The following is a 27,533-nucleotide window of genomic DNA, read 5'->3' on the forward strand; positions in this document are numbered from 1 at the left end:
TCTCAAAGGGAGGGGCTTAGATGTGACGTTTGACTTTTGCCGAATATGATTGGTCGGCTTCTTCACTTGTGCGCGAAAAGACAGGAAGTCTTTTAGTCATTTTATTCATTTATTTAAAGTATTACATTCAACATTTCACAACATTTAATGGAATTGACGCTATTGTTTGCGTCAAAGAGTATCTTAGGAGTGTGTGTCTCTGTCGGGTGAGCCTTAGATGTGATGTTGTCCAATCACGAAAGTGAGCTAACTTTCACCTTCCATGATTGGTCGACTGCGTCACGCGCTGTGAGAAGCAGGAAGTGATGAGAATGAAGGCAAGTGTGTCGCCTAGACGCTGTTTGGACGCTCCTGTCATTGTAAGGGCTTCGTTTACTGTGTTAAATGTTACTTTTTCACAAACACTGGGCAATAATTTATGGAATAGAAGCAATAGTAGCCTGCTATAAGTAGTGTAGCGCTACTTCGTTTGAGGTACTTTTAGCATGTTGACAGTTTATGCAACAAACAACGCGGGTCTTCTCCTCCGCCGCCGCCGCCGTCGTCTGCTGCGCTCGGCGTGCCGACGTGATGGCTTTATTTTTAATCAGAGCAGACTATTAGCCGGGACATAATTGCCAAAGTCCATTATTCTTTTTTTTTTCTGCGAGGTCTATTAGCGGTTTGCTAAATGGCAGGCAGTCTGCTCGGTGCGTATCCAAAGTGCACGCTGTACAACTATTGTTTGGCTCAGAAATGTGCTCGCCTTTATTGTCAGTGCAGGCAAACCCCTTGTGAGAGCTGCAAGAGGAAGAGTAGAAACAAGAAAGTTGAAACACACACGCACAGAGTTGTGATCACATACCATGACAGATGTGTGTGCTTGTGTCAGGAAGGGGGGCTCTGCAAGTCTCTATGTAATAAGACATCGCCTCTTCTAGTAAAATCACCGATAAATGTACGTAAATTAGACTATATGCCACATTCTCCCATGCAGGACCATTAATTAATGCAGGGCTAAACCTGAAGAAGGTTCTTTTTTTCACAATTAATTTGACAGTGTTAACATGCACAATGTAAGCCTGGAATCAGCATCGGTACACTTTTTTTTTTTTAAACCCCAGTCAGGTTCCATTTAAGTCCTCCAAGGGCCATAGTACATTAGCTAAAAATCAATTTGTTCCCAAAAATATGAAATATGCATATGAATAAAGTATTGCCTTCCTCTTTAAATTGTTTGTGCCATGTCCAAATCTACTTTCCAGTAGGTGTTTTTATTGATTTTTTTTCCCCCCAAAATGCACACCACACACGTGTCTGTGTTTTTTAGCATATTGTAACACATAAATACCTTTTCATTGCTTGTGAAGTCATTCTTCAGAGCAGAAGAAAAAGTAAAACATTAAACGTAAATCCAAGATTAACTTTAAACTTAGTGTTGTTTATGTTTTTTTACATGTCTTGTTAAAGCAAGAATTAATGTCCAATTTTGTACATGGCGCCCAATCTTTAGTTTCGCCGCCCCTGCTTTAATTGGTCTACTGTCACCAGGAAACTAATATTAAGATTGTAAACCAATTGTTTTCTGATATTATCCGATAGCATGCAAATTACAGATCTAAGGTGTACATTTATGAAAGACTGAAATAACAAGCTTAAGCTGAGGGGATGGCAATAAAAATGTGTTTCCAGGTTTTAGAAACTTCCCAAGTAAAGGTTATTGGATGGAAAAGGTCTCCTTGGTTAAAACTCCTTCAAATCAATGTGACCTTTATTTGTCATTACCCCCATCCCTCAAAAAAAAAAAAAAAAAAATCACATATAACATAGTCAATCATCTCCCGCTTCCCCCTCAAAGTAAAAATAAAAAAGCAACTGCTGTCTGGTTATTGCCAGTATCCATCTCAGTCGTCAGAAAAGCTGCACGTTTTTGCTGTTGTTAAGGGCTGGAAAGCAGAATCCCATTGGAGTTGCACCCCAAGGAACAAATTTAATGCTAGAAAAACATCCCGGCCATCAACCAAAAATGACGGATTGAAAATAATGTCGAGCTATCTTGGGAATCCCCCACCAGACAAGGGAACAGACTGCATTGTTTTTCTCATTTATGTGATATATAGAACAGAAAGAGGGGGAAAAATGGGCGATTTATTGGTTAGATAGGCGTATTCCTTCCCATGCACCAAAGAAATATTGGATTGCAATGTCGGGATCAAGCCACATCATGACATTGTTTGGAGGCGAGGTGCTCAAACATGTAAGCCATCATCTGTTGGGCGGCCCGCTGCGCTTTTTCCGATAGATCACTCAATGCAAATGCGTGTGGCAAATTGCGGCAAGTGGCCGCGTGCATATGTCAATGACGCGAGGTGTAAATTGCGCTTCCTTTTGCAGGGCGCCCAGATGAGGAAGCCGAGGGAGAGCCGGTGCACTCCCGAGACCGTCACGTTGCTCAGTCCCCTGGGGACCATCCGAGTCGACGCCTGTGACAATGGCGTGCACGCCATCCGGATCCTAATGGATGTCGCACCTGCTGAAAGGTACTGTACAACAGCCGGCCCGCTGACGCCATAAACAAAGGTGTGAAATTTACAGGCAGACAGTATCCACTCGTGTGATGGAGTGCCACCATCGCTCATCGCGAGCGGGGGGGGGGGGGGGGGCGGGAGGGCTTTTTGTAGATCCCACAAGAAATATCCCGCAAGAAAGTTGGGCAAATATGAGGAGGCGCTAGAAATATGAGGGCCACTAGAATACGGTCGGCCTGGAAATTGGATTTCCGGCGGCACGCGCGATTGTGATTTCTTTTTTTTTTTTTTTTTTTTTTTTTTTCCCGCCCGGTATTTGAAATTTCACCCAAGTAACCGGTTTATTACTCACGCGGGAGTCCATTAGAGCGCCGTGTCTGCGGGGGTCGCAAAAGGCCACGTTGGGGAGCGCGCGCGTCTGCCGGGCGTTGGTCCTGTTTATTTATGTTTCCCAGCAAGTTGAGCGCGGGCACTTTTGGAGTGTCGGAGCCACGGCGGCGGCAAATGTAATTGCATTTCACGCCCCGGCCATCCCTCAAAATTGTCAGAATGTCGACAGTCTTACTGGAGCGATTGAGACTGATTAAACCCGGCGCTAATACGTAGTTCCTCCTTATTTCTGCAGGTCCACATCCCGACGTCGCAGATTAGTTGTGATTAGATTGGAATTAAATATCCATGTATCACAGATTCGCATTTGATAACCTTGAATGGTTTGGGAAATTAAACCATTTCCAAATGCACCCAGATAGGAAGTTCTATGTTTAAATTCTAATTTATGGAAACCCATTAATGACCTTGTATATTCTACCTCAACATGTGTTTCCTGGCTGTGTGCGACGGCCTCAAATTCATCAAGCAGTAAAAACATTCCACTTGTTGTTAATGAGTTGAAGTGAGGAGATTAATAATATGGAATTTTGATGATGGGAGATGTCCTATAACCATGCCCGGGCACCTTTCTCCCATCTCTTTGCGAGCCGGCTTTAATTTGTGCGTTCAGGTTCAGTAGGAATATGCAAATGAATTTAATGATTCGCACCAGTAGATCATCTCTCGGTTTAATATCGTGTGCGGTGTCGGTCATAAGTGAGGCCCGGATCACATTCTCAAAGGTGCCAGGCAGAAATTATGAAAGAAAATGTTTGGCTTTGGACTCGTGGCGGAAAGGAGTCCACATGAGCAAAGGGAAGTCCATTCAAACAAAAAAGTCTTAACAATAATATAGTGCCTTCCATAAATTCGGCACCCCTGCTTAAGATGTGTCAAAAGCTTTCAAATGAATTCAATTTTTATTGCAGAAGCATATTCTCATACGGAAAATTGTAGACACGGTTCACCAGACACAGAATCAAGCTCTGTCCATCTCAGGCGGCGGCCATTTTGCCTTGTACTGCAACTTGCTGTGGACTGAAAGTGACATCACAGTGCCTAATGGGCCCAGGTAACGACCAGTCACGGCTCAACTGTTTTCTGGATTTGCTCATGTGACGTCCGCAAGCTGAGCCGTTGCGAGGCAGTGGCACTGTGATGTCATTTTCGGTCGACAGCAAGCGGCAGCACAAGACAAAATGGCCGCCGGCTGAGGTGTATAAAAAACACAGATGGATTTTTTTCATTTCTTTAAGGCGGGCCCGATAAAGTGACAAAATATCGGCTTACCTATGTAGATCTCACAAAGCCTTCCTGTAGCTTTAATAGCGGGGATCAGCCATTTCCATTGATTTATTTATGACATACTAAACAAGGCTCTTGTCAGCTTTGGATTTGCTGTGTGGCGGGCTTAGCCAGTCAGGCTGATAAATGATCTCCAAGGCCGTATTTTGGATAAGGGAAATACATCTATGCATAGCCAGAAGACGCGTGAGCGCCGTGCGAGTGTGCCGTTCTTTCTCCTTGCTGCCAAATTCGCCCGAGCCGCGGCGGCAGCAGCAAAAAGCGCCGGTGGCATTGATAGATAGTTATTGATAACCGCCATTATAGCCACATAAACGCTCTTGAAGTATTGCTTACGCACCATGACCGTCAGCTCTTTCTAATAGAAACGTCTCAAGCCCCTTTTGCTTCCTAACTGATCTTCGCAACGTTTGCCGAAATCAACCTTCCTCTCTGCCAGTCTTAACGACAGCCCTGAAGGCACCATCACATGAACAAATTCATTACATCTCCAACAACCCCAGTTGGGGCCCGACGTAGCAGCCTCCTGCTAACCAGACTCAACCCCCACCGCCCCCCGCCCCCCACCCCTTCTCTTTTTCCTGTGGTTTTTTTTTTAGCATGGCCACACTGACGGAAAATAATGCTTCATATTTTGTTTACAGCATGCTACTAATGTATGACATATAATGCTGCTTGAGTCTTTCACAAAGACACAACGCTGAGGAAGTCATACTGGTCTTTTTTTTTTTTTTTTTTTTTTTTTTTATTAGAGTGAAAAATGGAGAGAAAAAAAGTCCGGACTCCTGCCCCGAGACATTTTGTGAGCATATTATTTTACAATGCTTTGATCAATTTGTCTGTCAAGCGGGCTGAGATGTGAGGAAGTGGGGGCGGGCAGACGACGGTGGGGGCGAAAGCAATTTAGCCTGTGAGGTCCTCAATAGAAATGTACTACAGGAGCCTGTGTATGACATGTTGCATTAGAACCTGAGTAGCCTTTATTGCCTGATAATGTCGCAAGGCAATGCCGATATCAATCACCCTTAAACAGCCTCTGTGATGTGTTTTCGTGAGCACGGGCGAGGGGGGGGGGGAGAAGGCATGAAACATTTCTCGCAAAATAATTGATTTAATTCCGAGCTGGGGGATTTCTTTTAACAGCGTTAAAAAAAATAAAAAATAAATAAAAATAAAATGTGGCGCTAGAAGCGAAAAAGTGTTCGGAACAAGCTCCTATAGAAAACTGTAATTAATTTAACACGGATAAACATTCGGCCTCATTTGCATATAGATATAAACAATATATTTGTGCATCTGAATTCCCAGCACGCTCGGTCACATGATCTGCCGAAAATCCTGAGTGGCCCCGACCAAAAATGATCTTTGTGCTTTCCAGGGCCGCAAATCCGCCTTTTCACACACCCCCTCCTCCTGCGACACAAAGCCACATAAATCTGCGTCTGATTTTTCACATTGCTCATTGTTTTTAGTTAATGATTTTCATCTGTTTGTTGTTGCTGTGATAGCGGGGAAATGTACCATATGCTCTGGCAAAAGACAAATGATTAGCAAATGAAATTCCGGACAGCTGTCTGACTGAAAGCGCTCGGTTGATAGCATTCTGCTACCATAATTAGCTTAAGCTTTGGGTTAATTAACTTTCTACCTGGATATGCATAATAATGGCGTTCCGCAGAATGCCAAGCAGCCTCCGGTATATCCGCGGCGCGGGCTGGCTTTTTATTTTTTGGATTTCCAGAGCATCTTTCAATTTCAAGAGGCGATTTAGCTCGGGAGCGTCGTCAAACATTGTAGATTTTCCTCCCCGAGCCAGATAATTCTGAAACAATAGGGGTGTATTATGTGGCAGAAATGCCATTTCTGAATGTAATTAAAGAGGATGAAAGCAATCACCGATTTTTAAACGCTTTTGTCTCGCGCCAGGCCCTCCTTGTTCAAAAAAATACCCATCAAGAGGAGAAAAGAGGCAGGAGAACCCCCAAGTCCTTATATAAGAGGCCTTTTGAGACTCAAGTGAAGTACAACAGTAATTAGTCTTTTGTATGAATTTGCCGGCCATGGTCATGATTAGCTAAGCATACGAGAGGACGGCGGGCCTGCATTGCTTTTAAGGAGGAGGGTGTTAAAGTCTATTTATCACCAGTTATCCTCACAGCTTTCCATTATCGCCGGCAACACGGGACGGGGGCCCCGAGAAGCACCTAATTGTTCCGAGGCGGAGTGTTTTTCTGTCAAAGCCGTCACCCCCGCGCGCATTTGGCATTCGTACGCAGCCAGGCGTCCTCCATCCGACGCAGCCCCAATAGCCAAGCTGTCACAACAGCTTTTTACACACTGCCGACGCTGGTGTGAAATATCTGAGGTGATGCATTTATCGTTTTTTTTTTTTTTTTTTCTTTTCTTTTTTTTTTTTCTCACACTCGCGTAGTGTTGTGAATCAATGTCCCGGTTCACGCTGAATAGCACTATGCTAAATGTGTTCCCTGTTTGGGGCCTGTTTACATGATGTGCTCACACACCGAGAGGAAACATATCAACAACGTATGTTTTTTTTCTTTCTCTCTCCTTCCCCCCTTTCCATCATTTCTCTCCGCGTCTGTTTATACTCAGCCCGGCGCATCCTTTTAATCACTCGTAATTATTATGTCGCCGGCGCCCGAGACCCAACTGCGTCCTAAATAAACTGCTTACATTTGTAACTTAAACTGCTTTGTCATACAAACGCATATCTGCTGAGATCTTGAATGAAACCATCAGACGGCAGGCCGAGGGACTTTTTGACGCGGTCTCCCTAGAAATGGCCATGAATAATTCATCGCGTAATGATATTCAGATCATTTTTGTTCCATTTTTTTTTTTTCGCACCGCGCCGGCCTCTGAATATTGTTTTGCATGTTGTGAAGTGTAGTACTCAGCTGTGTATTCATTAAGGTGCTGCTCCCACTGGCCCAGTGGACCCATCTGTGCACTATGTTTATGCCTCCCTCTCCCGGGACCGTCCCAATCAAGCTCCGTGTGCCACTTCCTGTGCAGAGCAGCACCTGTGTAACACTACCTGTGACGCGCCACGCACAGACGGACGATACGCTGACAGAATCCTGCAAATGTTGCGTTTTTTTTGGGTGTGTTTTTTTAAACCCCCCCAAACGACACCTCCAGGGTAAAGTCGGGAGGCGCGGCGAGAGTTCCCACTCGGCGTCGCTAAAAGCAGCTCCCCTGCACTTTTTTTTTTTTCCCCTTTCCCCCTGCTGTCGACCAGGAAGTTTTTTTTTTTTTTTTTCCCCCTCCCCGACGCGAAGGGGTTGAGCTAGTTTGTTTTCCTTCTTGATTGGATTCTGTATCTGCAACATGCAGAAGTGCGCGGCGCGCGACATACCAAAGCAATATGCGGAGAGATGATTTCGCTCTGACATCTTGGAGAGGAGTACGAGTCAATTATGCCCAAGTGTTGTTCTTGCTTATCTTCCTGCGGCACCAAACAAGGATTTAGTCAAGGATTTAGGGGTGAGGGGGCGGCGGTGGGGATCATGGTAAGCGGTTCACAACAAAACACTCAAAACTCCTGGGAGCGGGCACTGATTTAAAAATAAATTACAGAAGACGAAGCGCTAACACTCGAGGGCCCTCAGCAGTGCTGGCGTACACAGGTGAAGATTAGCCTCCTCGCTAATCAGAGGAACAAGGCAGTAATTTGCTCTGAACACAGACAGTAATTAGGACTTGGTGACACTGGATTCCCATAATGCCTTAGTGCTTGACGTGGTCAAGTTTTGACAGAGGCTATCCATGCAGGGTCACCGTCCGCAACCCCCCCCCCCTCCCTCCCCCGTTCCTTCCTTCCTCCCGCAACACACGCCTCCCTTCCCCAGTCTCTCGGCCCTCTTCAGTGGAGCCTCTAAAAGGTCCCCGCAGTTACAGGGGATCCCTAATGTACTTTATGCCTCCCTCGCTGGCTCCTTACCATTCGGGTAATTGGAATCTTTTACTGTGGCACTTGAGAATAGGGGCTAAAAATGCGATTTGAAACTGCTCAGTAGTCTGTTGTAGATAAACATTGCAGCTCCGGGCTGCGGCTACGCTACATAATGGAGTAAGAGTTAAGGCTGTGGTATTACATGCCTTCACTGACTCCTGTGGCTCGCCAGCTGGGAGAAGGTCTAATTGTTGTGTGCTTTGTTGCCTCCTCTGCACCTGCCGCCGCCGCCGCCACCTTTTATGCATCGCGTCGAGTCCGCGGTGGTCATTCGCTAATAGGAGGAGTTGGATATCTGGAGAGCCGTTTATCCTGCCCGGTTGTCTCCCCTCGCCCCCCTCTCCCGCTTTCACCGAAACTGGCGCCCGCAAGAGGACAACAAGGAAAAGCATCCCTTCCCGCCCGCCACTCGGGAAGCTCTCGACTTTAATGCCGCAGTCGCCCGATCGGCATCTGAATGATCCTCAAATGGTTGAGCGAGCCGCATTGAGCAAGTGGCTTACAATCGCATCGCGGCCTCTGCTTCGGAGACCGTCACGATCTTGACATTCATAGAGACATGCTGTGTTTTGCCACCCATCCCCCCCCTCCCCCCGCCCCCTTCCTGCCTTTTTAGACAGTCATTTTAGGCTTTTTTCATGCTCTCTTGAGTCCTTGACGTCTCCGAGTTAAGTATGTGCCGTTATAAGGCCGGGGAAAATATTGGACGGCGCTTGGCCTTTTCTATTTCATCCTCTGACCCGCCATGTTACCCATGATCGGTGAAGGAGAACCCTGGCAGGCTGTGTCAAAAGTGACAGCCGATCGAGTCAGGATGAGCGCCATCACGCTTCACAGGACGGAGGCATGAGTTCTGAGGGTTTTTTTTTTTTTTTTTTTTTTTTTTCCTCTCACTCTTTTTTGTGCGATACACCATTACACCCTTCGCCAGATTCCTTTCAATTAGATGTTGTGGCTAACCTGTTTCATTCTGCACTTGATAGAAAAAGTCTTACTGAAGGCTTGTGCGAGTAGAGAGCCGAAGTGCAGCGGAGAAAATTGGCAAATTCAAAGTCAACAGTTCTTTTCTTTCTTTCTTTTGTCTCTTTTGATTGTTTCCTCCTGGATGAATAAAATAACCTGCGATATTATACAAATGTGCAATTCATTCTTTATATTAGGAAATAGGCAGTGCTCCAAATGACTCCCACTTTGCGCAGCAATGATTTATGGTAATTGGAAATTGATTGTGACAGGAGCACAATATTAGAAATTTTCTGGAATCACAATCTGCTATCAAGGGAAATATTCTTTTTAGTGCATCGCATCCTGGCTAGCCCTGAATTATTTGTTATTACCTGTGATGGAGTCAAAATATGATAACTAGCCGCAAGACTTGTATAGAAGGAGATTTTTTTTTCTTTGTCAGTATAAAAACAAGTGTGCAGTAGCGCTTTGGAAGCAATTACTGTATTTTCGTGGCTGGAGTTAGGTGGGAAAAAAAGTATTTTCCCCGACCTCAACCGCAGGTTGAATACGGACAAAAGATCAAATCGGAAAATGTACTTTATGATAAAAAAAAAAAAAATACCCAAGCGCCGTTGTCGATGTGTATTTTTTTAAAATTAATTCATACACCTCAACGCATCACAACTCGCTGATGTAAGTAGTGTACTGTTCATATTATTAACCCCAAAGTATTAACCAATAATGGACTCTAAACCTGTGACGACTGCTTGCTAGCAACCAAGAAGCTAACGTAGCGTTCGCCATCTTTACTGTTATGTGACAAATGGTACAACGAGATGTAACCTAAGGCCTAATGACATGTATGTCAAATTCGACTCACGGCACCAATTGAGAAGTTCTGAGCAAACCTTTACCAGTCCTTTTATCTTTAATGCTCACAATATTATACTAATAGTGCTAACAGTAGCTACCAGAGGACTGTATATTCTCAGTTGAATTATTTAATGGATGCCCAAAAAAAAATCACGAGTGGAGCCCTTTTCTGCCAGATGGAAAAGAAGGTCTAATCTGTCTAAAATGGTTCCCACTCTTATACTGTCTTGCCGCCCCCCCCCAGCTGCTTAGCCAATGTGACAATGTGTGACTCGACGGTCTTAACTGGTTTCACCTGCTATGTGCGCAAGAGTTCAGTTAGATAGATGCGGACGCAGAGCCGGGAAAAAGGTCACAGTGACACACCGGCCTAGCTCATGTCACCGATTGTGCCAAAGAGGCCTAATCTAAAGACATTGCTTTGAAAAAATAATTGTGTTCATATATAAATGGATTACAGTATATCAGCCAAGTACTTGGATCTTAAGATCACTCGCAACACAAATAAAAAAAATAAAAGTTGTGTCATCTTTAAGGCAAGATACAATGCAGTTCAGCGCTAATAAATTAAACCAGTGTCTAGTGCCACTGTATTATTTTTTTTTTTCTGTTTTACTTGCAATTAAGACAACCCAAAGATGACATCCCTTACGTGTAGTTTCAAAGTCCGCAATGTTGCTGTGTTGCGAGGGGTAATTTATGAGTCACTGAGGAGAGGGGAAATGTTGCCTGCGTGCAACATACATCTCCACTGCCCTCGTGCTCTTTAGAAACAATCCCCCATCGCACCTGGAGGTGACAGACGTCAACTCCACTCATGTTGTTCCCCCCCCTTTTATTTATTTATTTGGCTCTTGTTTACCAGCCATAACATGTGCTGCATTGCATTAACTTTTACTACTGTCAATGTTGTATCACTCACGCCTGCACCTTGAAAGCGGGGCGCATCCGTGACGAGAGGGGTGAGGCGAGAGGGGGTGGAGCTTGCGGGCGCGGGGGGGGGGGGGGGGGGGGGGTTGGATTAACCACGGTGACAAGTGTGAAGTGCAAGCCGGGGGGGGTCAAAGGTGACGCGCCTTAAGCAAAGGTGCGCTAGCCTTTGTCCGGTAGATTGTAAGGGCCTGCGGGTCCAACAGGAACATTTCCACACACAATATCCCCGAGCTGTCAGTGTGCAGCGGCTGGAACATCCTCTCGCATAGAGAGGGTGTGTGTGGAGGGGTAGAGGATGTGGTGTTGATGGAACGGGGGGGAGGGAGGGGGGTTCGGTTACAGAGAGGTGGCCTGAAGATCCTTGCAGGGAGAAAGAGGAGGTGAGGGGGGAATGGTGGGCGGGTGTCAGGGTGGAGAAGCGAAAGAGCTGGAGTGGGAGGATAGAGAAATGGTGGGGGGAAGAGGGGTGGGGGGGGGGGGGCGGTTAGGGGTCGAAAAGAGAGACAATGACAAGTAGGAGCTGGCTGGGCACTCACCCATGCCGACTAGAGATTGCCATGAGCCGCGGCCATTGTTTGAGAGGGTCTCGGCGCAGGACCCCGCTGGCGGGCCTGCGACTTTTTCCGGCTATAAACGGCTGTGTGGTTTATGTCGAAATGAGAGTATTCACACCTCGGACTGCATTTACGGGCGGCGCTCAACGGCACCCCGGAGGCTTTTCATTGCACGGCCACAAACCAGAGCAGGCGGAGACGCTCAGTCACAGTCCTCCGCCGAAACCTGGCATCTCGCGTCAATTACGAGAATGCCACTAGTGGAGCACGGACCTCTGCCAATCAGTCCCAATTTGGATCGGCACCAAGCACGCTTGAATCTGCCCTGAAGTCATAGTCTTTGTTTGACCCAAATTGGGGGGGGCGGGGGCGAGTATGCCTGTTAAATCGCAGAAAACCTCAAAGTTGTCATCCAGGAAATCAGGCAAGACATACACTCAAGTCTAGTTCAGCAAGTTTTGCTTTCATTTGGCTTTTTTGTGACATTTTCAAAAGAAGTAAGGAAGACGCAGACTCAAAGCAGTTAGACGCTAGCGGTGTCAAACCTGTATAGGAGCTTTTATGTTTCTTACTTTTTATACTTGAGTGGAAAGTAAGAATGTACAAAAAACGAGATGCATGATCTGTGACACAATATCCTTTTTTTTTTTTTTTTTTTAAGACCTTGGGCTTTATTTGTCGGTTTTCGTGACGTTACAGTGTTTAACTTCTTTTTCAACTTTTATGACCAGTACAAATGTTTCAGAATGCGACCTGCAAGGTGCTCGCCATCACTATCGGGCTGTATCCTCACATCTTACTTTTTAGGAAATCCGAAAAATGCCATCTTGCTCGAGTTATCAAAACACTGCAGCGTTAAACGCCGAAATCACGCGCAACCACTAATTTAACGGGCTAAAAAAAAAAAAAAAAGCTAATTTAGTATGCTGCCAAAATGGCACAACCGTCCACATCAGTCTGCGTTCACGCAGCCAGAAAGCCTTTAATTCTTCACAAAAGCAAAAGACACTGGTATGATCCTCTTTTCCAACCTGTTTTTCAAAAGTCTTAGAGCCACGAGTGACGCAATAACTAAAACAATAAGCTGACTAAGCAGTGTAAATTTAATTTGACATTTATCTGCGCGCGCTACCTACCTTCATGGCTGCCCAGTTCTTTCTGCACCAAAGTATAACAGTGATCCATTTTTCATCAAACAGGCTTAAATAAAGGTATCAAATCAAACTATTTTCACTTATTGTCTCCAGACTTTCAGGCCCGGGGTCAACATATAACCATCCAAGAAAGTTGATAGGATTGTTCTCAAGCTATTTTCAACACATTAAATTAGTTATTAATGCATACAAATGCCAGACGATGTGGGGAAACTCCAGTAGTATCGATGTGTTTGGAAAAAATCTGAAATTGACCATATGACTTACCTGTACCGTAAATAGAGATCTTATGGTGGTGCCGGTTTGACGCCTCCCACTGAGAATAACAGTTTGAAAGAGTCCCGGAATGGGTTCTTTGACATTTGACAGTTTATACTGAGCAGGTACCAAACTCGAGCATCATCTTGTATTCTGTCTTTGACAATTCATGATTTCATCAGTGATCATTTTGAATTCCAATATGCCCTTATAAATGCTAACGCAAGTTTTTGAAAGTAACAATTCCCAATCGCCCCTTTTTTAATTTATTTTCTTAATCTGGATCCACACCAAAATTTAATGGGATGTTCTTTGGCCCATGCGCTAACCCTCCACAAAGTTTCCTCGAAGTCATCCTGATAGCTTTTGCATAATTCCGCTGGCTAGCCAACAACAAATGGCATCAAAAGCCTCCTCCCGAGCGGAGGCGCGAAGACATCGTGACCTGCAGAAGTGTGAAGACACTTTGGCGAGGACCAAAGGCGACGCGCTGTGTGTGTGTTTAACAAAGTCAATTTCTATTATTAATACTGTACAGGATAAGCCAATTTTGAAAAGAGAGGCACTTAAATGGCGATATCATTTATTTATAAGTGCTGTACACCAGTTAATGGAATTGGCGGCCCCGCTTTAAGATCCGCATCACAGCTTGAGGTCCACTTTGCCGTAATGCACAGGCTACGAGAGGACCTTCCCAGTAGGGTCTTTAAGTGTCAAATATGGGTCAGTCTGCTCACGATGACCTAGGGGGTGGTCAGCGGCAGAGAGAAATTCAGCTGTTAAGTGATGCCAACTCAACCGTCGGCAAATTCCTCCAAGCGTCTACTCGCGCTAAGATGCACGTCCAAGTGCAGCGCGATGCTCGCCAGCGCGGCTCTGGCCAAAAAAAAAAAAAAATCCATTTATTCTTGTCATGAACTCTCAACTAGACCCAAGCAGAGTTGAAACTCTTGTTAACGCTGAGCTCTTTAACTTTTTCCTCAAACAGCTGCAAGACTTTTACCTCCCCCAGAAATGACTCCACTTCCTTAATGTTTTTAAACTATTACCACTGTTCCTTTTGGCCGAACAATGTTTTCTTTTTATATTTCCATCATGCTCCACTTAAGGATAGGGCCACACTAGTTTAAGCAGATTTTAATTTTATTTTTTTATTCCTCCCCTCTCGTGTCAAAAAAAACAACAACAACAACAAAAAAAATCTTTGTTCGTTGTTAAAATGTAAAAAAAAGAAAAGAAAAATCTGGCCATATTCAAACACATTCCCAGGCTGTCTATTGTAAGCCAAAGCAACAAGTAGATTCGGATTATTCTGATAATTTGGATAGTGAAGTGGAGTACTCTTCACTATCACATTTTAATTTCATACAAACCTGAAAAATTAAATCGACTACAGGTGCAACGATTAATCGACAACAAATTGACTATTAACTCTAATTATTTTTTGATAATCGATTAATCATTTCTAGACCTAGTTTAATTCAAATTGTTCCAAATCCTAGGAATTTCAGCCTCTCAACAGTAAATATTCTCCGATTTGTGTAGTCCACCATGAAAACAGACGTGTTATCTTTGTGTTGAATCGAAATAAAACATTTGCAAAATAATTCACAATATTTTTCCCTCTTTTCTGACATGTTACAATACAGACCATTCATTGAATTGTGCGTTTTCTGCACTGTCAATTTGAAATCATGTCCTGATGTATGTTAAAACGTGTCAATTTTTATCGGATTCACCGCCAAAATGAACCACAGATTAACCGATTATTAAAACAATCGTTAGTTGTAGCCCTGAAATAAACCCCAAATCATATATATATATATATATATATATATATATATATATATATATATATATATATATATTTATTTATTTATTTATTTATTTAAACTCGTGGAAGGAGATGATATCTAAATAGGGTCATGGAAAAATGAAAAATGCTCATATGTGTAAACATGTTGATAATGTATTGCAGCACCACCAGGTATTAGAAAACAGGTTATATATTAATACCCTTTTAGCCAATCAGAAACCCGAAGAAAGCAATCATTGGATAAGATTAAGAATTATAACAATGGCTGACATGGGAAAATGCCAGTGACCTCATTAAGAAATACTCGTTTTCCCACCCATGCACACAAAAAAAAGTTTCCACACCTTAGCTGCAGTGGAGTGTGCCAAAAGTCTTTTGGATGACCTAACTGCAGTTAACATGTGGCCAAAACACAGCGAGAGAAAAAGTATCGATTGTTAAAAGGGCCTCTGTGTATCTTCAAAAGCAAATTCCTTCCCCATCTGAGATCAGAAAAATATGTCAAATGTGAGGTCATTTGAGCCATTCAGAATCTTTAAGAAAGTCATCCCTGGAAAACGTACGTTTAATAACTCATGAGACTTTACAAAAAAAAAAAAAAGGCATTTTTTTAGAGACTTAAACCAAAGTTTGTCTTGAGATGAACGGCCAAGAACAGTACAGTATGTTTGTTTGTTTAATGTAAAATCTGAATATATCTTATACAGTATGCTTCTTTTCACTGTATTCCTTGAATATGATGGTGATGAAATATGAAACAAAATCTCTTGTCATAATATAACAATGTTTGAAGGAAAACACAGATTTTCCCCATCTATGTTGCAAAGGATAAAATGTTCCTTCAGCATGTCTGAAGTTTTGCACAAGAATGGTTTTCAGTAACCTAACCGCACTCCGCATGTGGCCATCGAAACACATCGAAAAGTATACATTGTTAAAAATACCCGTGTGTATTTTTAAAAACAAATTCCTTCCCCACCACGGATCAACGAAAGTGTGTCGAATGTGAGGTCATCTGGCCCATAATCCTGAGGAGTCATTCCTGGAAAAGATGCCATAAGTGACGTTTTCAGTCATTTAAACTGTAGTTACCATTCATTTGGATTAAAAGCCAAAAGACATGGATGTATGAAAAAAAAAAAAGTATGTTGTTAAAAATATTTGTTTTCCAAGTGCTTGTGTTAACGTCATGCATTTATTTTCTTGCAATCAGAATCCTTAAAGTCACATGTCGAGAAGTCACAATAATAAAAAGAGATTTGCAAGAAATGCGAATGGAATATAGATTCAGGTGAATTCAGTTCAAAGCAAACATGGCGAAGCAGCATTTAGCTGTTATGCTAAACGCAAACGTGATAAGGCGCCAGCAGAAGTGAAGTCAGCCCCAAGTGTGAAAGCTTTTAAAGGTTTCAGTGGCTTGAATTGTACTTTCAATTTAAGCCATAAAACATGCATGAAATAACCTTTCTTGTTCAAAAATACCAAAGTGTCTGAGTTCAACATTGTAACATTTTCCGACACAGTCAGAATCCCGAAAAGTAAGGCACGGAAATAACACAAGTGGTGTTTTCACTGACCTTCTGTATAAAGTATGTGTGACTTAGACGTGCAACCATTTGTCAATTAATTGACATCTAATCGATTGTCAAATGAATGGATCATTATTTTGCTGATCGGTTAAAATTGTCCCAATCCTCGGAATTTCAGCCTGTTGAGTCAACCAGCACCTGAATCTTAGTTAATTTGTGCATTTTCTTTACTATCAATTTGAAATAATGTCCTTTAAAGAGATGGAAATCAAAACGTTTTAAAATTGGATTCATTGATTAATCAACCAACTAATCGGCAGATTATTACCTTATTGAAATAATCATTTTTCGCAGCACGAGTGCGACTGAAACCGTTGGTGCCCTTTGGATTAAAAGCCATAAAGACACTTCTACGAAAATCGTACATTGCTGAAAATGCATCTTCCAAGTGTCGGGTTAAAGTCTACATTATTGTTGTATACTTGACAAAGTCGAGCAATAACACAACCGACTGAGTTTTCAGTGGCCGATGTGTGACTTCAACCGTAGATTCCCTCCGGAGTAAAGGCCAAAAGACACGGACGTATGAAAAATGTATGTCGGTCAAAATACCCGTGCTCCAAGTAACCGCTTTAACGTCTTAACATTTCTTCAGCTTGTTTCTTTCTTTTTTTTTTTTTTTTTTTTATTTTTTTTTTATTCTTCACCTAAAGCAGAGTGACAGAAGAACGGTGTAACTTTGTATTCGCCCACGTCCCACCATAACAACTTACATTTCACTCGGTAAATTATGTCATCCCGCGCCCGCGTGACCCCGCCGGCATCCAGTTACACCCTCGTGGCGTATTCGAGCGCAGGCTCAAGCAGGAATGTCGTATTGTGATTGCTCCTCTGATCCCCCCCCCTCCCTCCTCCTCCACCCCCGCCCCGTCTCCCCGCAGGAGCGGCCGGGCCCCCCCGAGCTGCCGCGTGGTCGACGGCGGCTCGGCGGAAACGAGCCCCGAGTTGCGGCGCTGCGTCGAATGGCTCCAGGCGTACTTCGGCGATCCGCGCAGCGCTGGGAGTCTCCCGCCGCCCGCCTTTCACCACCCCGCCCTCGGAGCAGGTCTGTCATGGATAAATATTTGCAGAGCCATGGCCGGGATCAGCCTTTCACTCTTAATTGTCAGTTACATCACTTACACTCACTGGCGCTCTGTGTTTATAATGAAGTATTTTATAGCTGTGAGAGAGAGAGAGAGAGCGAGAGAGAGAGAGAGAGAGAGAGAGAGAGAGAGAGAGAGAGAGAGAGAGAGAGAGAGAGAGAGAGAGAGAGAGGGAGGGCAGAACAGAACAGAACAGAACACAGAGCTGTAACTTGGTTCAGTAATCTGTGGCGGCTCTTAGCACGCGTGTTAGTCTTGGCAAGCTTTCCCATGATTCTTGGCACATTCTTTGAAACTGATCGAATTCCACTCTTGACATTTTCAGACAGGAATCGCTTTTTTTTTTTTTTTTTTTTTTTTTTTTCCTTCCCTCTTCTTCTTCCCCCGCGCTGTTGTTTTAATGAGAACGCGTGAATGGTGGTAAAGTTTGAATGAGCTTATTGTCGGCGCCGGGCAGCCACCTCGGTCGGGCCTCGGAACGAGTGCGGCACAAATACCCCGAAAATAAAAATTAGCGTCCATTTCCTGCGAATGATGCGGGGCGCCGGATGAAGACAAAAAGTCTTGAAACGTGCCCGTGTCGAGGTGGCAAACGAGCCGTTTTCTTTTTTTTTTTTCTTGGAACCGGCAAAGTTTTCAGGCTTTGTCGCGGCGTCTCATGAAAGACTTTCCAAAGCGCTCATTTAGACGCGGAATCACACCTACACGCGGGGAGAAAAAAAAAAAAAAAAGAATTCTCTAATATATGCATTTAACAATTGTCTGCCTTCCCCTGCAATCAGGCCTCACTTTCCCTCTAATTTCATGCAGACCCGCAGTGCTTGAGTGATGGCATTTTCAATGAGCGGGTAGTCCGTCGAGACCCCCGCATACAGCTACGGAGTCCCACGCTCCCGCAAAGGCAATGCAGAAATACATCAGGACCAATTACGATATCACCTTTCAGTGCGATTCCCTTCGCCACCAAGTGCTTGTGTACCAGCCCCGGGCTCTTTCAAATCGCATCTCATCTCAAGTCTTTGGGGTTTTAATTAAATTTCAGGATAGATGGAATTCTTCATTAGTACCTGATCTGAATAGGTGATTGTGCCGCGTTGCACCTCGCCTCCCTCGCCTGTTGTTTTGGGGCTTCGGTAAATACAGTTTTTAGGGGCCCGATTGCTCTCGGTAGTCGCAACCGCGGGCCAGGCGTGGATAACGAATGTTAAATGTTTGCATCATGAGGATTTGTCTTTTGAGGAAGGACAATAGAGGGATGCGTTGTTGTTTTTTTTTTTCCTTTTCTTTTTTTTTTTTTTTTTTTTCCTGTTAATTCATAAATACGAGGCTTTGGCTCGTTGTCGGGAAGCCAGCGAGCAAAAAACAGAAAAAGAAACCAAAAAATAAAAAATAAAACAAAAAAACAAGTTTAATCAGGTCATTACAATCCGTGACAAGCAACTTTGGTTTGCTCGCTTATCTTGCGGGAGCGCCTCAACGCGACAGCGCTCGCGCTGCTGCGCTCGTCATGTAATATTGAGTTGTGACCTTCGCTTGAAGTGTTGCCATGTTTATTTACACGTTTCTGACAAAACAAGCCACTTTTCATATTAGCTGTCACCACATACCTGAGCCGCAGAGGTGACATGAAAGCCGAGCCGAGGTGACGGTTTCCACCGCGGCGTGGCTGATTGTCAGACGCAACATCACACAGCAAGTTTGGTCCTCGGAGGTACTGGCGATGGCGAGTGCGTCACGCTCGCGCCCGCGCACGCGCCACCTCCAGGAAAAGCACAGACACCATCGTGGGTTCTTAAAACGATGCATATTCTTATCTCATTAATTATACATCCATATGTAACAGACGAGAGGATCTTAGTCTCGGTAAGCGGCGCGGGGAACGCGCGGGAAGGGGCTACGGGAGGTTGGGGGAGGGGGGGGGGGGGGCTTACAGGGGCGCTCTTCAAAGCCCAAATGACTTGGTTCCTGCAGGAGCCTGAACCTCCCCCTGTGCACGGCGCAGGGCGAGATGAGACACTCACCAGGCCTCGCCGCTGTGATGTGGAGAGGAATTAGGGAAATGAACGTTTTCAGAATATCGAATAATCAGAGAATCATCAGCACCCCGTCAGCCTTCAAACGCGCCGATCCCTCAAGACTCCAGAGACACTTTGACTGGGAGTCAAAGTCTTCCCTCCCATTAGACACAAAGGATAATGAGGTAGCTGCGTTTCCACCATTGTCGTTTTTTTTTTTGTTTTTTTTTTCCTTCTTCTTTTTTTTTTTTTTTTTTCTCGACATTCTCGCAAGCCTGCGCGACGAGGTGACTGTCAGCTGGAAGTCACCGCGCTCGATCCGTCATTAGCGCGCTTGATGGGATTCACTTTTATTGCCCCCGCCCCCCCCCCCCTCCAGACCAACCCCTCACCCCCATCCAAATTGCTCTCATATCCAAAATAATGAACAAATCAATCAAAGGAGCCAATAAGTTCATAATCACGAGATCCCTTCGATCCGGCTCGGCCTATCACCTGGCCTCCTGCTAGCTAACGGCCCGTGACATAATTACGGCCACGCGTGTACACATGTAAGTGGTTCCTCTCAACTTTTATTTAAACAATCGACATCACCGCGCCCGATCTAAAGAGGGGCCTGACCTCGGACAACAGCGTATTAGTCTCTTTATGAAGTATGGGGCGGGGGGGGGGGGGGGGGGTACCGCCGCTCCGCGCTCTCCTCGAGTGACCCATGCGAAGCTTCTGTCACCGACGCTGATGAGGGCACAATTCTTTAACCTCTGCAGCCGCCTCGTCTTTCTTGTCGCCGGGAAGCCTTCCGGGAAAAACGGCTGGCCCGGAATTAGTCGCGAGCGAGGCGGGGGATGGGACAAACACACGCACACACACACACACACACACACACACACCAAAAAATAAATAAGGTAAACAACAGCAAGAGCTTTTGCGTTTGGGCTAAAACGTCAACTCTGGGTTGTTTGCAGGGAAGCGTCGAGGCGGGATTTGTCACCGCTAAAGTCTGGGCAAACTGTCGCCTGCACATCAGTGACAAAGCGATATCAATATGCACATCATGCCGGGCCAAAAGTGACTTCCTTTCGTGCGGGGGAATAATGCATAAAGGAAAATTCGGGAGGGGGGGGGGGGGCGTACCTTCCCTCGTCATAACGCCGGCTCTGTCTGTGTAAGAGCCCGTCATCTCGTTGACAGCGTGATTATTACCTGAAAAATTATTAAACAGTACCTACGGGCCTTGTTCAAGACAAAGAACTCACATGGGTGCGCATCAATCAAATGTATCCCCTTTAGGTTTTACACTTATTCCCCCCAGTTTAGGCAAATTGCCTTGTTGCCGTGGCTTTGTGTAGCGGAGAGTGACTCTGAGGTAGCGAGGGAGCCTGGGGAGCAAAGGATGTTCACTCTGTAGAAGTGAGACAGGGGTGTGACATGTTTTCACACAATGCCAATTTAGGGGGATTTCTCCGCCATCACTTGTCATGTGCTCTCTTAGACCATATAAATGAGAGAGAATGGGAGAGCACTAATTGAATTTTCATGACTGAGTACACGCGCCCGCGCGCGTGTATACTAGACAAAGTTCAGCCGCTCTTGATAACGAGACCATTGTTCCCGCGCCGTGTTCTCTTGCGCAAAAGTGTTGTTCGCTCGCTACAAAAGCCGTCGGAGCGTCTCAAGTTTTTTTTTTTTTTTTTAAAACACGCCCGCGCTTCAAATGCCTCGCCGATTCTTTATCAACGGCAGCCTAGACAAACACGCCTCGCCTGGTAATCCACGAAAAAGAAGAAGAAAAAAAAAAAAAAAAAGATAAAGCTACTGCTAAAGTGCTAATGAAATCAGAGCTGTTAATGTGGCCGGTTAAGCTGCGGATGATTTGAAGAATTCTGCCATTTAAGTGGCGATGATATAATGAATCTACTCTGAATAGAAAGCAATTAAAAGGACAAATTGGTCTGATTAACCTCAAAGTCATCCCGCTGCCACAAATGGTATGCAACATTCAAATTATTATTATTAAAAATCTGGAGCAGATTTGCCGTCTTTTTGGCCTCTCTTAATCCTTTTAAATGAAGGAGCCAACTTTTTTAATTTTAGCTGTGACCTTTCAGTGCGTAACCTAGATTTTTTTTTTTTTTTTTTTCCCTTCTTCCTCCTGCCACGGAAATAATTTTCGCACATCAGCTACTGTACCGTATTATTACAAGTGCGAAGGTCAAATGGAGGGACTTCCATGCATTTAGCCGGCAAACGGGTACTTGATGGCAAATTAAACGTCGATGAATGCGTCAAACTTTTCAAGGCAGCCGTCCGTGTTGCTGTAAGTGCTTGTTTTCGTGCTCATCTCTTGTCAACTGTCACATTGATTGATGTAATGAGGAAGTCAGCTCTTCATCCCCCTTTCTTTTTTTTTTTCCCCCCCTCTTTCCTCCAGACACATTCAGCAGTCGCGTGCTGCACGTACTGTTCAGAGACGTGAAAATCGGGGAGACGGTCTCCTACAAACGCTTAGCCGAGATGGCGGGAAACCCCAGAGCGGCGCGGGCAGTGGGCGGGGCCATGAGGAGGAACCCGGTACGTGTGATTGATGGGTTTCCCATTCCCACACTTTTTTTTTTTTTTTTTTTTAAGTGTGATTATATGGAGGATCTGGAATTGCCAATTGTGTGTGGACAAAGTTGCGCTTTCTAAAGAAATTAAGTGATCATGAGATATTTTGACTTGCAGTGTTAAATAACGAGCCACGGAAAGTTGATTGATTAGCACAAGTGAGACCGAACACTGTGATGAATATGACTCATTTCTTATTGTCAGTTTAATTTCATTTTAGTTACTACTTTAGAACATAGTTGCGATCCAAACACTCGCACAGTTCAATCAGATCAATATGGCAGTTTTGCATTCATAAAAATGTAATAAGGTGTTTAATAATATTTGATAATATGCTCCGCTATTGTGGTTGAAATTTGTACTATTGTAGGCTCTTCACTGCCTCATGTTTGGAGATTTTTCAAGGGTTTTATTTTATGTGCTAGCTAAATAAGACAACATAAATATGTTGTCAATAGAAAGGGCGGTCAGCAACCTTTTGGAAATTGAGAGCTACTTCTTGGGTACGGCGTAATGCAACGGGCCACCAGTTTGATACGCACTTCTGAAACGAATGAATTGACAGCTAATCGATTATCAAATAAATCACCAATTTTGATCATGGATTCATTGTTTGGAGGCTTCAAATTGCCCAGATTTTGGAGATATCCGCATGTCTCCGATTTCTGTAGTCCTCTATGAAAGCAGACTGATTATGTTTGTGTTGACTCAAGACATTGGCGAACATCTGCAAAATCCGCAATGCGCAAATGTTTGTAGGTCAAACTTGAAAACAAAAAATTGAATATATCTTAAAAAAGCTGATGTGCTAGAGAAAAAGTCAAGACTTGTTTTAAATCAGTGTCAAAAACACTTACTTATGACTAAGGCAGGGGCGGAGCCATGGGTGGGCCTGGGTGGGCGGAGCCATGGGTGGGCCTGGGTGTGCACAGGCCCACCCAGATTGACAGACTGCCCACCCACTGGGATTCCTGAAAAAAATATAGACTTTTAAATGGTTAGTAAATTATTACAGAATTATTTTTGAATTAGTGTTTCGTTGTGTTTTTTATTTGATTGAATATTAAAAATGGCATAATTGTGGTTGTCTAAGGAATATTATTCAGTTTCAGTTTGTGGTTTTATTTGAATATGCGATATGTCGGGACAGGAGGATTGTGCTCAGTAAGAGAAATATTGCGGCCCACCCTGATTTTTCCAAACCCCCCCATTAGCTACGTTCTGGCTCCGCCCCTGGGCTAAGCTCTTTCAAAGCATTTTAAAAATCACAGTCTCCGAAATCATCTTCTTTACTGTATGTTCTGTTAGCAATTTGAGTAACATACTTTAATTATCAATATCCAACATTTTATTTTCCTTTATGACAAATCTTTGAAAGTGATCACATTTTCAAATGAATGAAATCACATTTTCCATTACGGGGGAGCTTTTTTAAAAAAAAAAAAAAAAAAGATTGTGTGTCCACAGGCTACTCATGTGGCCCTTGGGGGTTTACCGTGGCCGCTATGCTGGTGACCCCCGATGTAAAGTAATGCTGTTCTCCATCTCTAACAACCCCCCAAAAAAATAAACCCTACCTCAGAAACTATGCATTTGTAAAAGCAACACTCTTGCCGATCATGTATTGGATCTCATTAGCACACCTAATATCGCAGCTTTTTGTGGCCTTACAACTTTTTGGCTTTTAGAAGCATTCGCAGACAAAACAAAGTGTAGAAATCAATTAGAACAGCATTCAAAACGGTAACTCAATACCAAGACGTAATATTTCCAAGTCTTCCCTCACGCAGGCTACGTTCTTTAACAAGCATCCCGTCCCAAGGCCAGTCCAGGCAAAGTAAACGGGGCCCCTCCGGAGAACAGCAGACGAGGGAAAAGGAAAAAAGCACGGTTTTAAGCCCGCACCTTTTGTCCCGCCTTCAATCCGCTCTTTTACCTTTTCCTCGGCAAATCTCACCGAGGAAGCTCGGCCCCCGCACGTCTTTGGCCCGCGTAGGGCCAGAGGGCAAGTGGCATGTCTCCTTTTGATCAAACCCTTTGATCAAAGTGCCGTTTAGCCGTGCCCGTGTAGCGCTGTGGGCACCGCCGGTGTAAGACAGAGAGCACCTCTCGTACACAAATGTAGTCCAGCCGTATCTTCTTCCTGTCTTCTATTTTCGCATTATGTAACCTTTTTTTTTTTTTTTCTACATACTTTATTAGCTACACTAGCCGGTGGCATTGCTTCTGGATGGCTGAATAATCTCTCGTCAGTTTTTTTTTTTTTTTTTTACACGCACACACTTCTTCCCCTTTTGCTGAGGGGAGGATGGGAGCCTGAGCCCTGAGCCACTGGTACTGATCCAGAGTCCGATTGTCAGTGTCAATTACTTGTCAGCAGCGCCGCTCGGCTCAGGCTTCAGCTGCGAAAAGCTCAGTGTGCTCAATCGATCCGCGCCTTCTCCATGGCACTCGTTCCTCACCAGGATTTGAGTATCGATAAGCCCGGCGTGGAGCATCTTCACACATCCACCGCTAAACCCCCATCACCAGCCCCCCCCCCCGCCCCCCTCCTGCCCCCACCCTCGCCGGCACAGCCCACCTCGCGCGCCTCCCCCACCCCCTTCCCCCCTCCCAGCGCAGTCAGGAGGCAGATCCGAAGGCCTTGAGGGTACCCTGCTCTCCTTCCAAACCCGGGGAACAATATTGATCTGAATACTGGAGCAGTATTTCTCTGTCTGCAAGGTTAATCTGGGGCTCGGAAAGTTTTATTGCTGTTGATATGGGAGCGGGTTTAATGATGGATCTGAAGCGAGGCGCTCGGCACATCCAACTTTTATATGCCGCAGCAGCCATCAAGTTATGATCAACCAGAAATTACAGCCACGGCGCAGCCGGTTTGGAAGTGACATATTTTTTTTTTTTTAAATGTACCACCAATCAATGGGGGAGCGTTTGACGTGAAATAATTGCCGTGATTCATGGCAACCATTGCCGGCGCTCTTCTTCCGAATTTACAATGATCGAAGTGTTTTAGGCTGGCTTGTTTAATCTTTCTCCAGCCATTTAGTTTACAAAGAACCCGGGACCCCAACCGCCCGCCCCCCCCCCCCCCCCCCCGGCAGTCGTCTGCAATAAGAGTAAACGCTCTACCGACTTCCTCTTTTTAATGATCACAGGGTTATCAGATCTTAATGTTGACACCCTCTCGATTGAATATTCATCCTGCTGGTGTTTTTGCCCATTAATTTTTGATTGCTTCTTTGCTTTACACTTTGAACGAGTGGGGAAAAAACATTTATCGCCATAGACGGGAGCCATCGCCGCAAATGTGGGATCGCGCGCCATCAAACCAGACGTTTTGGTCGCGGCACTTTTTTTTGTTTTTTTCTTTTACCGCAACCGACAAGAAAAAAAAAAAAAGTGCAGATTCACATTGTCTGCGCCCCGCTTACTTTAAAGTCGCGCCGTTTACGCGGTAAATCACAGGCGCTTTCATACATAATACATTTCTAGCAGGAAGTGCTTGTCAAAAGAGAGCGACTCCTACCCGCCTATGTCTACTTTATGTATTTCCCTGTATTTACACTTCATAGGGTTATTCTTAAAATTCAATTCCCTGCAGTGAATTGTAATATTGGGGTGGTTAAAATTAAAAAAAAAAAAAAAAAGCAGCAGCAGCAAAGATAATTGTACCTTTCCAGAAAAAGATAAGACATCAAAGTGGCTCGACTCGCGTGTCGGGATGTGCTTGCACAACATTTGCAAAAGTTGCACGTCCGCTTCCTCGGGGATGAATTCCTCTTTTGTTTGCCCGTGCCAGATTCCGCTCATCATCCCCTGCCACCGAGTCATTTCGAGCAGCGGCCAGAGCGGCCCGTACATGAGCGGCAGGGGCGACCACCTCAAACAATGGCTGCTGGCCCACGAGAGGCGGCGCGAGGAAGGCGGCTGACGCGCGACCCGCGCCAACTGCATCAAGTATTGAAGAGAAGACCAAAAAAAAAAAAAAAACCACACACGCACATAAAAACAGACATACGTAAACATTCAATTCCAATTCATTTTGGAGAATCTAAGAATAGAGATGCTCGCATCGTTAATGTGCTCGCGAGTCGCTGCCGAATTAGAATGTACAAAAATAACTTAAACAGAGAACAGTAGGAATTACAAACATATGCTCCCGTGGGCCTGCGCTGCCTTTGCCAGATAGTGCTTGGAATGGTTTTTCTAAAGAGTTATTATTCCCTTAAAAATATGTCTCTCGCATTGTTGTTGTTGTTGTTTGGTTTTTTTTTTTTTTTCTTCCTGAGAGCAGAATTAGTCTTTGTACCTCTCGTTGGTTTTTTAATTTCCTGCCAAGCGAGTGCTTTGTTCGACATCCAGTGATAAAGGCTCCGAATTTTGCCGCTACAAAGCTTTGTAGTGGAGTATTTGTTTTGTCTCCATTTAGATGCCATTGTTTGCTCTCGTCTTACAATCCACCTCCAGCGCCGACGTCTTATGCCTTCTATACGGACGCCTTTTCGAATCGACGCGTCGCCGCGTGTCAGAACCAGTGCCTTTCATCATTTTTAATTGCGTTTATTTACAATCAAAAGTCGACCGCCTTGGGCTCATTACCGATTAGGCTGCGTGTCCTTCTCGCGTGTGTGCAAGAGTGCCGCGCTTCTCCTTTCCCCGCTCTCTCCGCGCGGAGCGCTTTCCATTAGAGGGCAGTACAGAACGGCAAAAGTGACATGCAACATTTCAACCTGGAATTCATCCTCGCGCATTTGATCCGCAACTTACATGTTTATGTGCTATTTTATTTCCCCGCGCAAACCGCGTTTAATCCCTTTTGAGAGGAATTATTTTATCTCGGAAGGACCATATGGAGGGGGCAACGGGGAGTGTGGGTGTGTGTGTGTGTGTGTGGTTTGACTGAACATTTCCAGTGCTAACCCCCCCCCCCCACCCCACCCCCCTTAAGGATCTTTTGTTGCGTCGACACTTTTATTCTTTCCTTTCGCCTATTAAATTCTTGATTCTGCTCACTGTCTAATGCAATTCCGGAGTGACCCTGACATGCCCATAGTTATTCCTCCTCTGCGCAGCACAGGTAGCCTAATAATCCACCCTCCCAAAATAACCTCGGCTCTAACCTTTACTGAGCCAATTCCAGCGGCCCTCCCCTTGAATACATTTTAACTTTTTTTTTTTTTTTTGCCGCATTTTTGAATCCACCATCCGAGCGGGCGCTCTCTCGCCGCGCCGACGGAGCGGCTCGCGCTGCGGCCGGAGCGCCGTCGGTAAGCGTGGACGTCGAGGCGGCAGACAGGCAGATGAAGAATGAGAGCCAGTCTGTGGTTTCACAGAGGGCTAATGATGCCTGTGGTGACTACAGGCTACAGTCAGCCCCCTAACGAAGGGAGTTGTGACACAGCCACAAGGGGTCCCATTTAAGCCAGGCACACTCTGAAGTGCACTGTAAGCACCCTCCTTTTCTTTTCTTTTCTTTTTTTTTTTTTCCCCCCTTCCTTTTTTTTTTTTTTTTTTTTTTTTTTTGCTCGTGGCTAACTA

General features: G+C 44.7%; 1 protein-coding gene across 2 annotated transcripts; it reads left to right on the top strand.

Annotated features, from left to right (window-relative positions):
- The first annotated feature begins 244 nt into the window (after positions 1–244).
- mgmt (O-6-methylguanine-DNA methyltransferase) lies at positions 245–26,084 on the top strand. Of its 2 annotated transcripts, none has more exons than XM_086044723.1 (5): positions 245–317; positions 2,374–2,519; positions 17,167–17,330; positions 21,817–21,956; positions 25,795–26,084. In XM_086044723.1, exons 1-5 carry the CDS (start codon positions 306–308, stop codon positions 25,924–25,926), a joined length of 594 nt encoding a protein of 197 aa, XP_085900849.1. In that variant the 5' UTR covers positions 245–305; the 3' UTR covers positions 25,927–26,084. The 2 variants fall into 2 exon arrangements, with proteins under 2 accessions (XP_085900849.1, XP_085900848.1); XM_086044722.1 differs by having other exon boundaries at positions 279–359.
- Positions 26,085–27,533: the final 1,449 nt, after the last annotated feature.

The sequence above is a fragment of the Filicampus tigris genome, chromosome 11 (assembly GCF_054856515.1).
Source record: "Filicampus tigris isolate MCC_2025a chromosome 11, RoL_Ftig_1.0, whole genome shotgun sequence".
NCBI classification, from domain to species: Eukaryota; Metazoa; Chordata; class Actinopteri; order Syngnathiformes; family Syngnathidae; genus Filicampus; species Filicampus tigris.